Here is a 14292-nt window from a genome sequence, read left to right as displayed (position 1 = left end):
GACGGGACTAGAGAATAGATTTTTGAGCCATTTTTTTCAGACATGATGGTTGAAATGGTACCAAAGAAACATTCTCCAAAGAAGAAAGATCAGCTGAAGATTGGAAGCGTTACAAAGAAAAGGTTGATGAGTTAAGAAAATGTGATTAGGGAGCAGGTAAAAACATCAGGGAAGCCAAGGGAAAAAAGATTACCAGTGGGAACATGTTATCAAGGGTGTCAGAAGGAGGGCAGAAGGGGAGAGATTATTGGAGGCTCTTGGCTTTGGCAAACAAAAAGGAGACCATAATGAGAATGGAGGGAGCTGTTTCCCTGTTGTGTGAGAACAAAAGGCAACTAAGGAGCCAGGGAGTGGCAAGAGGATGAAAACAGCAGATAGTGACATAGAGAGGAAAAAATATAAAGGTAGCTAACTACAGCATTTGGGTTAAGTGAATCTGTCCCCTCTCTCCCTGCTTCCTAATACTCAGGGAGAAGGAGCCAGGGCAGCCGAAAGTCTCTGAAGAGGAGAAGGGTGTGATAAGCAAGAGTTCACAAGTAAGGAAGGAAAGGGATCTGAGGCACAGAGAACACTGTCTTTGAAAGAAAGAGCTGTGCCTTCTTCTGAGCTTGGAGTAAATAGAAGGAGATGGATAAGGAGACAGATTTTGGAGATGGAAAATTTGGTAAAGAATAAGGCCACTCATGCCATATGGTGGGAATAGGGGTGTCCACAAGAGAGTGATCGAGTTGGTGAGGAGAGCATCTGAAAAAGGTTTGGACAGACCATCTTTGGGAAACAATGAGAAAAGCAGGAGGGTTGAACTGAGGGGACATAATTAAGGGTTTATAGTGGGCTAGTTTTTCTTATTTCTTACTTTTTCTCTTGCTTTAGATAGTGTGCTTTAATTTTCCATTTGTCCTGCCCAGAAACAAAATTAAAAACTCAAAAAACAAAATTAGATCTGGTACCTGATGAAGAATCCACAGAACAGTGAAATGAGATATTTTGTAGGTAGACCAGGGAATGTGCAGCTTATTGAAAATCTAGTGTGGTTGTGGTGACATCTTATTTTGGGGAAACCAGCAGGTTATAATCAAATAGGTCTCTCAACCTCCAGATACGTCCCTAGACCAGATAAATCCTGAAATGCAGAGGGGCCAGCCTCTCAAGAACATCAACTAGTTCCATCCCCCTATCCAGTTATTATCGACAGCCTCTTTCAACATGAAAAAGTTAGAATGGACATAACCCAAATACCCCAAAAGAGTGGGAGAAAGATCAAAGGTGATGGTAGCGTTATACAGAGAAGATAGGATTTAACAAATGAGTATGACTGCTGAATCACTATATTGATATTTCTTTTAGTCTCCAGTATCTTAGAGCAGCTAGAAGTAAAAACCCCAAATTGTGGAATTGTAACCCATACCAAACTGAATTCTGTTCTACAATTAATTGTTGTGATGTGCGCTTAAATTTAATGCTTTTTTGTATATATATTATTTTTTACCAAAAAGGTAAAAAAAAGTTGATTATGATGATAAATGCACAGGTATATGATGATATTGTGAACCATTGATTGTACACTTTGGATGATTACATGGTATGTGAATATATAATATATCAATAAAGAATTTAAAAATATGTGGAAATACAAAAAAATCAAGTAAGTCTTTTTCTTCCATGATCAGTTGAAGAAATTGATTGTCTCAGAGACGATTTACAAAGTTAAATGCTGAAAAGCACTTAAGTTGGTAAGGCGCTTGACACTCTTAAATGTAAGATACTAGAACCAAGGATATCAATTGTCTGATGGGAAACAGTTGCTTACTTATCTATTTGCGTGATTGATGATGGGCCATCATTCTGCCCTTTCTAAGAATTTGAGCTTATCTGACTTTGGAGTCCTATACTCCTAAGGTATGGACTTGAATCTGGAGTCTTCTAGAGTACAAGTCAGATCACAAGCTCTAACATTGGGGCTTTCAAGCTATCACCTCTTTAAGTTCCAGGTTTTGTAGTAATTTTGATTCTTGACCAATCCCCCTATGAGACCATATGCTCCTTGAAAGAATATCTGGGGGCCCATCCCTTCTGGGCCCTCCTTGGAGTCCTGTGGACATAGGGCCTTGGACAGTGTAGGTACTTAATAAATATTAATAAATTTGAATTTAATGTAGATGAACTTATTAGAACATTTGCACTTAGAACAGGTTTTCTTCACATATTATATTATGACTATTCTTATTTTTTAGCTAATCTCTCAATTGAGTAGGCAGAGGTTAACTACAGAAATTTTTTGCTTGTTTAATTCATATAACAAATGCCCTTAGCAGATTAGTAATCTGTTAGAATCATTCCCTTTTTCGATTAATTAGTTATTGAGGAAAACATTTAACAACAGTCAACTCTACTCAGAGGGACAGTAATACCTTTATTAGGGACAAATTAGGGAACATGTAGCCTAACAATATATCCCTTTGAGGTTTTTCCAGCTAGTTTATTGAGCCTCAATCCTTTAAGTAATAGCCTAAAACATTTAAATCCTATGAAGTCAGTGAGAGTGTCCAATGGAAAAGAATGTATCATAGATTTATTTTTCCCTTGATTAACTTCTCTTCAGGAGGTTGGACCAAAGAATTAATACACCATAGGATGGCAATTGACAAAGGTAGAATGCTCCTAAATGATTGTGTTAAGTTTCTGAAATGTGATTATTTTGCATCGAGAACTGAATTCATCTCTGAAATCATAGTTTCAGATTAAAGCCAGGAGTATAAATAAAGATACTATTAGATATAAGTAGCTTTAACTTATATAGAAAGAATAATTGAAATAATCATTGATATCAAAATGAGATACAACATGGTTTAGAACTAAAGGGGCATTAGTTTTCTGATATAGAGTGTTAAGATTGCAGGAAGGGTAAAGGTGGATAATGCTCACTTTTTCCATGGAACATAATAGGTCCTGTGAGCTTTTATTGCCAAAGGAACAGAGGTGTCCAGATTCGAGTTGCTTTATGGTAAATATATATATTTCTGTGGAGTTTAATATGATGGAAAAAGGAAGTTGATAATAAGGGGAAAATACACCTAAGAAAATCAGTCCCATGGTATTATCACAATGCCGGCTGGTACACTTTGCTTATAGGGCTGGAAGCATTTCCTTCCAAGCCTTGTTTTATTAGGAGTTAACAAGTTGGCTCTGAGTATCTTGCTCTAGGCAGAGACTTTGCAAGCAAGTTCTCAACCCCAAAACAAATTTTCTTGAACAAATTTAGAGAGAAAAAAACTTTAGGTTTGATAATCCTAAAAGAATTACCTTTTTTTCTTTTGCCCTTCCCTAAAAGAATTACCTTTTTTTCTTTTGCCCTTCCATCCTTTCAAACTTCTTATGTTTTCTTTGATTACATTTAGTGAATTCTTCCGGTGATAGTTTTTTTTTTCTTTATGGTATGGGATTCATATCTGATAAATAGATAGTGCCTATTAAACATGGCTCCTGCTAATGTGCCTGTCTGTATTTGTGTTCACAGAAAATGGTTTTGCATACAAATTGAATTTGTTCCTATGGTTATTGGCCAAGAGAGAATAAATCAGAAGTATCTTTAGTGAGTGGGTATATCCAACACAGAATGATGGGCTACTATTTTAGTTTGTTGGGTAAATTAATCTGCTGAAAGATTTTAGGTGCACAGTAGAGTTGTTTAATGTGTAGGTCAGCTCACAAAGGTGTCAAAAATAAATATTAGGTTGAACCATAAGGAATTGCCATTTTTATAGATCAAAATTGTATATTGCCCCAGTTTCCTATAGTTAAATCTTATATGACTTTATTGTGATTGTCCAAGGTTCTCAGGCTATTGCCACAATACAAGAGTGTACATACCCCATTTTATTTCTTATAGGTTACTATCTTCAACGAAACACTTCACATTTACAGCGTTTATAAAGAGCAATTGCAGATGTTCTCTGTCATATGATTCATATCTTTCATCCATTGGATGAGAATCCAAGCTGGTCACATTCATTTCTGGACAAAGTTTTATTTTTAAATTTTATTTTCATAATATGTGTCCTATGGTTTTAAAAATTGTTTATTTTATTTTTGTTCTAGCAATGGAAAAAGTTTTTTTTACCACAAGTGGAATAAAATAGTGGGAGGAATTAATGAAAATAACTCCACCTAGTTTGGGGTTAATGGAATACAGAAGCACAGGGGTAGTTGGACCATGATTGCCTATTCCCTGTAGTTTTCGCTCAGTCCCAGAAAGCTTGAAGGAATCTGCAAGATCTTTTAGAATCTCTTTGTTAATGTGTTATTTAAAATCTGAAAAGTTTTCTGAGATTATCAGAAACCAGAGAAGGTTCCAGATCCAAGCTGTTCATCTGGAAGCCTTCTGGGTTGGGATCCTTTTCCAGAGTTTGTATTAAGTCTGGAAAGCCTCTCAGATACCAGATAGAGAAGCATTTGAGCCCCAGTTACCTTGTTAGTTCCATGGCCTTTTTGAAGACTTGTATGAGCTTGGCATGGCATCTCCCCCCAGGCACTTCTCACCCCACAGCTTACTCTCAGGACTTTGGCATCAGTAGAATTAAGTTCGCTGTGAATTAAATTGTAGCTCTGATTCAAAACCCTGGGAGCAGTTGTACATGTAAGCATCACTTTCACCATCAAAGGCAGCACTGCTTTTTTTGTCTGTGTTTTTCAGGATTTTTGATCCATTGCTGTATATTTCAGGGTAAGAGTGGCCTCAGAGCCAAAGTGTTGTCTTTGGTCTTGGTTTAGTGTAAGAGAGATTTTATGTGATGATTTTTTATCACAGAGTGAGAAAACAAAACAACACTAGGTGCTGCTTTCAGCTCTGTATTTCAAGCCATGTGATCACTTTCAAATGGGGTGGGACGGGATGGGAGGATACCAGTGGGATAGAATGGAATGGGAAGATCAGGGCAGGACAGGGAAGGGAAAGATGCTGAGGCTCGATTTTTAGACAGAGCCTTACATATTCTGATGATTGTCTGCTTTTTTTTTACCTTCTGGGTCTGAAGAGGCTATAATTCTATTCCAATATTATTTGCATAAGAGTGGTAGCAGAAATTAATGAAAAAATCTCTCAAATTAGGCCAAATCTGTGCAGACATTACAGAAATCACATGCTGACTTGACCAGTAGAGATGTGGGCTGTTGAAGCATTTGATTCTTAAGCATTCTCAGGAGAATGGATCTTTTTCTTCAGTTTTAGGAGTGAAAAACCTGACTTTTATTGGTAGACTGTCACTGATTGAAAAAAATATGAGTGTCTTTAGTCCCATAGACAAAATTTTGAAACTGGTAACCCATAGGCTAGATCTGGTGTTGAGAAATATTTTGTTTTGTCTTTATTGTAGGCAATAGTTAAAATTAGAAAATTTCATGTAAAAATCTAGAGTTTTCTTTTCCCTTGAAAAAAAATCTGGAGAAATGACAACACTAGAATGGCAAAAATTAACTGGGCGAGGTGATGGCAGCTCCATTTGAATGGGACAAACTTTCAGTCCACTGAGTACCTCTCCAGCAGGTTGCTGTTACCTTCCTGGATAAAGAAGTATTTGCATTTGCAATTCCTTCATTAAGATGTACTAAGAAGTTGCTTCTTCATGGTGTTACTGACACATCTCTAAGGATACCTCCACATTCGATGTTCCTAACTATATGAATTTATAAGGATTTGAGAACTCATAAGAAAGAATTATTATGTAAACCTTAAAGGAATGTGGACTGACATTATTCTGATTCTGTTGCTCCAATTCATATGATTTTCATTGAGTTCTGATATTTCTGCTTAATTGCATAATTATGAATGAATCTGAGAATAGAGTGTTTCTTATTAATTTTGTGATTTAGATGTATCTCAAGAAAGCAAACTCACTAGAATGTAATTCATTTGTTGAAAAATTAAAATACTCGAGTTTAAAAAATTAGTATTTGGTCAAAACTTGCATGCTCTAAGAGAATGATTTTATGTTTTATAAGTAGAAGAGGAAATGGATAAAATTCATGCTTTTAAAGAAGTACCTGAACATAAAACAATTCAATATTTTAATTGTCTTTTAGTTTGGCTGAATCAAAAAACAAACAAGCAAACAAAAGCAAATCAAGCATCTATCTTAGGCCAACTATTTCTGCTTATTTTATAGGCAGAAATAGTTGGCCTAGGATAGATGCCACTATCTTAGCATCTACAGTACTACTCTGTACTCTGAAAGCAATTCATGGTCTCCTTACTTCTTTTTTCAATAAAGAAATAATAATAATAATAATTCCTCTTCTATGGAAGCTGGTCTAGTTTACCTTTACAGAAGGCTCTTAATCTTTTGCCTGGTTTGATTTTAGGAGTATGTACCTTAAAGTTTATAATGCAGTGATTGAAAATGTTTGCCTCTAAGGAGTAGGATTAAAATAATTTGTTCACCCTGAACCTTATGAAGGAAAGGTGACATATATCTAAACAAATAAACCAAATGAATTATATTGAAGAGATTAAGTTAGCAGTTGAAATAAACTTTTGACTTATTTGCGAGTTCATAGGAAAGCTAAGCAAGCATTCATTTTTTTTTTTAAGCAGAAAAAGTACTATATATGTCTGAATATAAGGTGATCCCAAGATATGTGCTTATAGCCTATTTTCCCAAAGAGAAGTTCTGAACATTTAAAATTAAGATGTGCAGTTCAAATGGTCAAAAGTCTACTTACATTTTAAATGTATTGATTTACTTCCATCTATATGTTTCAAAACCAAATTTTACATAAGATATGAATTTAGAAATATCACTTTTCCCATCTTTATAGTTCATTGATTTTATTCAAATTCTTCACACGTGCTTTGGCATTGGTGTCCTTGTCATCACTAAATCCACTGTTTTGAGTCATCTTACCCTGTTTTCCAGGACACGTCACTTCAGCTTAAATTGTTTGAGATTCATGCTTTTTTGGTCCAAGTATGATGCTGTGTCATTGTAAACTGTATTAGCAGCTACAAGCACTATTTGCATATAAGGACAATTATTTTTAAAAATTTGACTGTTGGTGAATATTTTTCATATCCAGCATGTAGTGTGCTCTTTAAAATGAACTTTAATAGGCTTTTTATAATTATCCAGCATTTGCATTGTAAGGCACAATTACTAAATCTATATGAAAGTTTTGCTTAAAAAGTGATTTTGTTAGATTATATCGATAAACATTTAAAACATGATTGCGATTTTTTTCAACCTAATATGTTTTTTCCAAACAGAATTTTATTTTATAAAATTAAATAATACAGATACTTGGATAAGGATTCAAAAGTGAAGTGACTCCCTCTTTTTTGAGAATTATTCTTGGTGAAAGAAAAAATTCTGCCTTATATTTGGGCATATATGACACTCACTTTCTGCTCCTTCCCCCTTTCAAGGTTATTCTTTAAATCTGTAATAAACTGTAGGAAAGTAGATAACCTGAAGAGGGGAGAACCTTATTTAACTGTGTAAGTCAAGGCAATATGATTAATTTTGTAAGAATTTGTTTCTTTCTTGGTTCATATCACAATCATTAAAATATTAATTTCCTGTATTCTTATAAAAAAGGTAGCAAGTGAGTAGATAAATGTATATACTATACCTTAGACATTTTCTGTAAATGTTTCCTTAGTTCCGGAATAATATTTATGTGAGATTTTTATTAGAAGGTAACAGTTAATGTAGTCGGAAATGTTGCCTTTGTCATTTTCCAATAATGATGAACTACACCATTAACTACAAGCTACAGAAGATGAGAACAGCTGGTGTTTTTATAGTAGAGGGTTACGAGAGAGATGATAGAACTTGGGAATATGGGGAGATTTAGAGTTTGTATGTGGTTTATGTTTTGGCTATTCAATAAAATACCTACTTTTAAGCATTTAAGAAAATTAAGTGCCAAATATTTTACGTTCATAACGTCTATGAAAAAAAATTTGCAGAAGGAAGTAATGACTTGCTTTTACTCTGGAGCATTCTGCTTTTCTGAAAAAAGTTCATTGCATTAATATACTAAAACATGATAATCTAGTTTTACATATATTAGCAATAAATTATGCCATTTAAAATAATAATGAATTATCCTTTTTCTCTCTTAACAGTGGAAAGAGTGGAACGAGAAAACCTTTCAGACTATTGTGTTCTGGGCCAGCGTCCAATGCACTTACCAAATATGAACCAGCTGGCATCCCTGGGGAAAACCAACGAACAATCTCCTCATAGCCAAATCCACCACAGTACTCCAATCAGAAACCAAGTGCCCACATTACAACCTATCATGAGCCCTGGTCTTCTTTCTCCCCAGCTCAGTCCACAACTTGTCAGGCAGCAAATAGCCATGGCTCATCTGATAAACCAACAGATTGCCGTTAGCCGGCTTCTGGCTCACCAGCATCCTCAAGCCATTAACCAGCAGTTCCTGAACCATCCACCCATTCCCAGAGCAGTTAAGCCAGAGCCAACTAATTCATCTGTGGAAGTCTCTCCAGATATCTACCAGCAAGTCAGAGATGAGCTGAAGAGGGCCAGTGTGTCTCAAGCTGTCTTTGCGAGAGTGGCATTCAACCGCACACAGGTACAATTAGCATTGGAAATCATATTGGTGGTTAGGAATAATACTAGAAACTGAATGGTGATGGTCCTAATTCCTTTTTTTAAAAATAATTTTACGAAATTGTTATGGATCCAGAGCACACAGAATTAGCTTACTTAATAATCCTTAGTTCATGATACATTGTCACCATTGGTTCATGGGTGGCCCTAATTAATTTATTAGTTCATAATATAATAAACACCTCTGAACCACCTGACACCCCAGGAACCAGAATGTTACCAAAGACTCAGGTCTATTTATGTGCCCCTCCTTCATGCTATCTGTCATCTGCCCATGTAAGCACTATCTTGAATTTTGATTATCATTCCCTAGTCAAGGAAGACATTGAAAAATATGGCTGTAGTGGTGATAAGGTGATTATTTTGGATTGAGTTATCTTGACTTTGAAGGTATGGCAGACTTGTAAGTGAAGTTTGTGCAGCGGTCTTTGAAACTCTGGTGTTAAGAAGAGTTGTCAGATGGAGTAAGAGATTTGAAATATATTCAAAGATCCTGAAATTTAAGAGTCAGGGGAAGGAGGGGGGTTGGGGAGTCTCCACTACCACCACCACAACTACCACCTGCACTAGGAAAAGAGAAAGAAGAAATCCAGGAGAGATGGGGACAGAGCAATTGGGAAAAGTAGTAAGAGCAAGAAAGAAGATGAATAGAGTTTCCAAGAGACTGATCAACTTATAGAAAGCTAAGAAGTCTGTAAGGGAGAAGCTTGAATCTATGCCATGATATTTGGATTAGCAGAGGTCTTTGGCAAACTTTAGAGTATAATTTCATTAGAGTGGTGGGGGCAGAAGCCGGAATTCAAGAGTTAAGAAGTGATTAGCTGCTAGAGATACAGATATAGGGGCTCTGTATCCCTTTTTCCAAAATTTAGTATTCAAAGGGAGGCCAGAAATGGGTTGACAGCATTAATGTGATAGGGAGTCAGTCAGAGATAAAAGCATTTGTGAAGTAGTTTGGTGCCTCAGCTGAAGTTAAACAGCAGGAACTAGTAATGGAGCCAGCCACTGTGGTTTGGTAACAGTCTTTAGCAAAGCTGAAACTGCAGGGGCCTGAGCAGGAAAGAAACACAGTGGGATTGTTTGAGGTTTGGTGCTGACAGATTAGGTATGGCAGGAGACTAAGAGGGTGAAATCTTTTGCCCCCTTGATTCTGCTAATTTATATATTCTACTATTGACAGTATCTGTTTACATCATTTGAAAATGAATTCAGAGAGGTTGAGACAGGCCCACACATATTCCAAACATAACTGCACCACTTCTTTCTAAAGGGCTCAGGTAGCATTTGCGTGTCCATGGTTCCATAGACTGGTGTTATGAAAGGCTCTAGTCCTTTCGAACAGGTCTGTGCATACTACTTTAAAATATCTATTGAAATGGTGCATCTTTGGACTGCATTTTTCAGTTCAGTGTATGTGTGTGTGTGTGTGTGTGTTTAATCTATCATTCATGTGCATAAATAAGCATTTCATGGCTAGACTATATTTTATTTAGCCTGGTTGTGTATACAGTTCCTTTGGTTAAGGATAAAATTGAAAGCATGGATGCATTACTCTGGATTTTAGAAACAAATGAAGTTATTTTATCCAAATAACATGAAGCATGAGTGAAGACTCACAATGAGGCCAGACAAAGACAGATCATGGTGTGAAGGTATGCCCACAGACTCCTGGAGGTCTGTCTTCTCCTGTATAATCCTTTTTATCTATTCTTATGGATTAATGATTTTTCTGTTGGCTTTGCTGTCTTTCAAATGCCAAGTTATAAAAGGTCTAATTGAAGCATGGAACACATTTTATTATTTTCCTTCTCACAATTAAATTGTGAGATGGCTAACCCAGAAGGAAACATTCACTTTCAATCAGCGTGAGTTTGAGTTCATGGGCCAGCCTTGAGGATATCAAATGGAAGTTGCATACAAATGTATGAGTATTTCCCTTAAAAATTCTGCTTTTAATTTGAGAAAGCTTTTCATCCCTCTGGAATCATAACCTGTTGTGTATAAAGCCCAGCCTAATCAAGGTAGATGGTATTGACAGAATGACACAGTTTGAACTTAAGCCGGAGGTCAGCAGGCAGATTGTTTTTGTTGTACATACTGTAGTCGCTAACAGCAAGGCTGGGGTAGCTGAGTTTCACCAGCAGCATTGTTAAATGGGAACTATAGTGTACTATGCCCCATGAAACCAATCACTGTTTTTTCCAAATGTTGGCTCTTTTGAATGGAATCATTTGTGGATAATATAATAATTTTCCAGCTATCATAAACAGATGATAATTAACTTTATAGAGAATAAAATATTTGAGTTGTGGGTGGGCAATAGTAGCTTAGTGGCAGGGTTCTCACCTGTCATACCTGAGAGCCGGGTTTGATTCCTAGTGCCTGCCCATGTTAAAAAAGAAATATATATATAAAAATTATTATTTCTTTGGATAGAGAACAATCTCATTTTTTGTTTCTCAAAGCAAATAGAATCATAACCATTCATTTTATATGGATACCTAAAGTCAGTCTCAGTCTTGTGCTCAATCACTTATTGAATATTTTCCAGAAATAGTTCATCATCTCTACTATACTTCTATTATCAAATACACCAAATAATCAATTTGATACATTTCATGACCCCACAGTTTGTGTTCCTGGATTTGTGTTTGATCAGTGTTTTCATAACAAGTGTAACTATTGTGTGTGTGTGCATGAATGTGCGTTTATAAAACAAAATCACATGCATAGCACTTATAAATAAAGCTAGAATTGTAAAAAAAAAAAAATCAGCCTAGGATTTTTGTGTTTAAAACATTCAGATGGAAAACCAAAATTCATAATGCATAACATTTGAAAGTGCCGATTTTCCAAAGAGAAGTTATTAATTACCTTGTATAACTGATCCCTTGCCATGTAAGTATATCATTTGAATGATGATATAAAATAACATAATTAAGGGAATAGAGCTGTATTTCCAAGAGCTTGTTTGCTTTTAACTTTTTATTTTGAAATACTTCCAAACTTACAGGACAGTTACAAAAATAATAAAAACCTTACACAGAGAGCTCCATTGTACTCTTACCCTCCAGATACCCAGATTGACCAATTTGGAAAGTTTTGCCACATTTCTGTATCATTCTGTCTATCCATTTTCTGAACACTTATGTGTAGGTTGTTTACAGTGTGCCCCTTTAACACTCAATATTGCCATATGCATTTCCTAAGAACAAGGATATTTACTTATGTAACCAACTGAAATACAGTTATCAAGCTGAAGAAATTAACATTGATGTAAAGCTTTCTGTCTATATTCCAGTCTGTTCCTGTGTCTCATTAATGTCCCTTTAATCCTTTTCTCCTCCTTTGCTGTATCTCATCCAGAATCATTTATTGTATTTAATTGTTCTTGTCTCTTTAGTTCCTCTTTTTTCAAAAATTTTGGTAACATATATACAATGCAAATTTTCCCATCTCAACCACTCCTAAGCATATTGTTCAGTGGGATCAATTACATTCACAATATTGCGGTACCCTCACCACCACTCATTACTAAAACTTTCCCATCTCCACAAACAGAAACCTTCTGCCCATTATGCATTAACTCCCGATTCCCTTTGCCCCTCATCCCTCACAACCTGTAGTCTAATTTCTGTCTATGAGCTTGCGTATTTTCTGATATTTTCCTTGTAATCCCCATGGGCCTTAAATATAAAACCTTACATCTATCCCGTTTGCTTTGATACCAACTTAACTTCAATAGTATACCCAAGCATGTCCGTATTCTATCCCCCCATGTATGTAGTTCTTGTCACAAATTGCATGTTTATACATTGCGAGTCCAAAACCACTGATTTATCATTACATTTTATGCATTAGCCATTTAAATCCTGTAGGAAGTAAAAAGTGTAGGTACATGCCAAAAATATAATAGTATTGACATTTATATTTACCTATAGCATCACCCTCACTGAAGATCTTTATTTCTTTAAGTGGCTTCGATCTATTTTCTGTTATCCTTTCCTTTCAACCTACAGAACTTTCTTTAGCATCTCTTATAGATCTGTCTAATGAATGAATCCACTCAGTTTTGTTGTTTATCTCAGATTGACAAATCTCATATTTGAAAGACAATTTTACCAAATACAGAATTCTTGCTTGGCAACTTTTTTTACTTTTAGTGCTTTAAATATGTCACCTCTGCTTTCTTGCCTCCATGGTTTCCAAGAAGTCAGTACTTAATCGAGGATCCCTTGTATGTGACATGTTGCTGCTCTCTTTTAGCTTTTGGAATTTTCTTTTTATCTTTGGCATTCAGCATTTTGATTATAATGTGCCACAGTGTGGGTCTATTTTGGTTTATCCTGTTTTGAATTTGTTGAGTGTCTCAGATGTGTATATTTATGTCTTTCATTATATTTGGAATTTTTCAGCCATTATTTCTTTGAATATTCTCTCTTTTTCTTTCTTTCTTCTTCTTTGACTCCCACTGTTCAAACTCTACAGGTTCCTCAGACTCTATTTACTATTTTTCATTCTTCCTTCTTTCTCCTCCTCAAACTGAATGATTTCAATTTTATTATCTTCAGATTTTCTGATTCTTTCTTCTGCTAGCTCCAATCTGCTGTTGAACCTCTCTAGGAAATTTTTTATTTCAGTTTCTATGGTCTTTGGTTATGTTTGGATCCTCTTATTATGAAAGGATGAATCAATGAACCACTGATATTTTCTGTGGCTCAACAGTCATTTTCCTGATTTCCTTTAGTTCATTGGTCATGCTTTCCTTTAGCTCTTCAGGCATATTATGGACCATTTTTAAAAAGTCCTTCTCTGGTATGTTCCAGGTCTGGTCCTTCTCATTAAGGTTTATAATACTTTAATCTTCTTCTTTTCCAGGACCATTGCTTCTGGTTTCTTTATATGTTTGGCAACTTTCTGTTGAAGCCTGAAATTTTTATTTTTGATTGTTTATCACTGGAATTTAGAGTCTAAAGCAGCTGTTTCTTAAAACTTGTATCCAGCTAGTGTTATGACAGGGCTTTCCTTGAATACCAGGACTAACATAAAAAAAAAAACCCCACACCTTTCCCAGTCTTTGCAGATTGACCTGTGCAAGTGCTGTCCTCCAGGGCTTATCCATAAAACAAGTTTAGAGAATAGCAGAAGGTCAAAATGTAGAGACCTCCTAATTCTTCCAAGCAGTTTCCTCACAGCCCTGATACTGTACTATTTGTCCTACAGCCAGCAATCCCTTACAGGCAGCCACTTAACTGCTCTCCCAAAGCATTCTGTAGAGGATCTCTGTGAACAACCTTCAACATGTAGGGAAAGTTCTGGCACAATGAGTCCCTCAGGCCACCACCAGATAGACTTAGCCAGCCAAGAATACTCCCGGTATGTACATGAAGGGTACTCTGCTTCTTCTAGAACTGAGATCAGGGATGTGCATGGGGAGATGGGGAGTGCAGGTTGGCTTCATGCCAAGCTGGCCAGGTCTTTTTCTTGATTTGGTGCTCAATATGTTACTGCTGCTTTGAAAACCATTTCTGCCAATTTTTGTTGGTTGTTCATAGTTTCTGTGGGGAGGTCAGAGCCCGAAGTTTCTTACTCTGCCTTCTTAGTTGGGGCTAAGCCAAGGGCCTATTTTTGAGATATTTTTATCTTAATCAGTATGTCC

General features: G+C 36.0%; 1 protein-coding gene across 7 annotated transcripts in view; it reads left to right on the top strand.

The window, feature by feature from the left end:
- Positions 1-14292, top strand: part of SATB2 (SATB homeobox 2) — a 276598-nt gene that overhangs the window by 185162 nt on the left and 77144 nt on the right. For all 7 annotated transcript variants that reach the window (XM_077154588.1, XM_077154587.1, XM_077154583.1 and 4 more), the window contains one exon: positions 8123-8595. In XM_077154588.1, the coding sequence (XP_077010703.1) occupies positions 8123-8595 (473 nt within the window). The remainder of the gene's footprint in view (positions 1-8122; positions 8596-14292) is intronic.

This window comes from Tamandua tetradactyla, chromosome 3 (assembly GCF_023851605.1).
Source record: "Tamandua tetradactyla isolate mTamTet1 chromosome 3, mTamTet1.pri, whole genome shotgun sequence".
NCBI lineage: Eukaryota > Metazoa > Chordata > Mammalia > Pilosa > Myrmecophagidae > Tamandua > Tamandua tetradactyla.
This window is presented reverse-complemented; position numbering and strand designations above follow the sequence as displayed.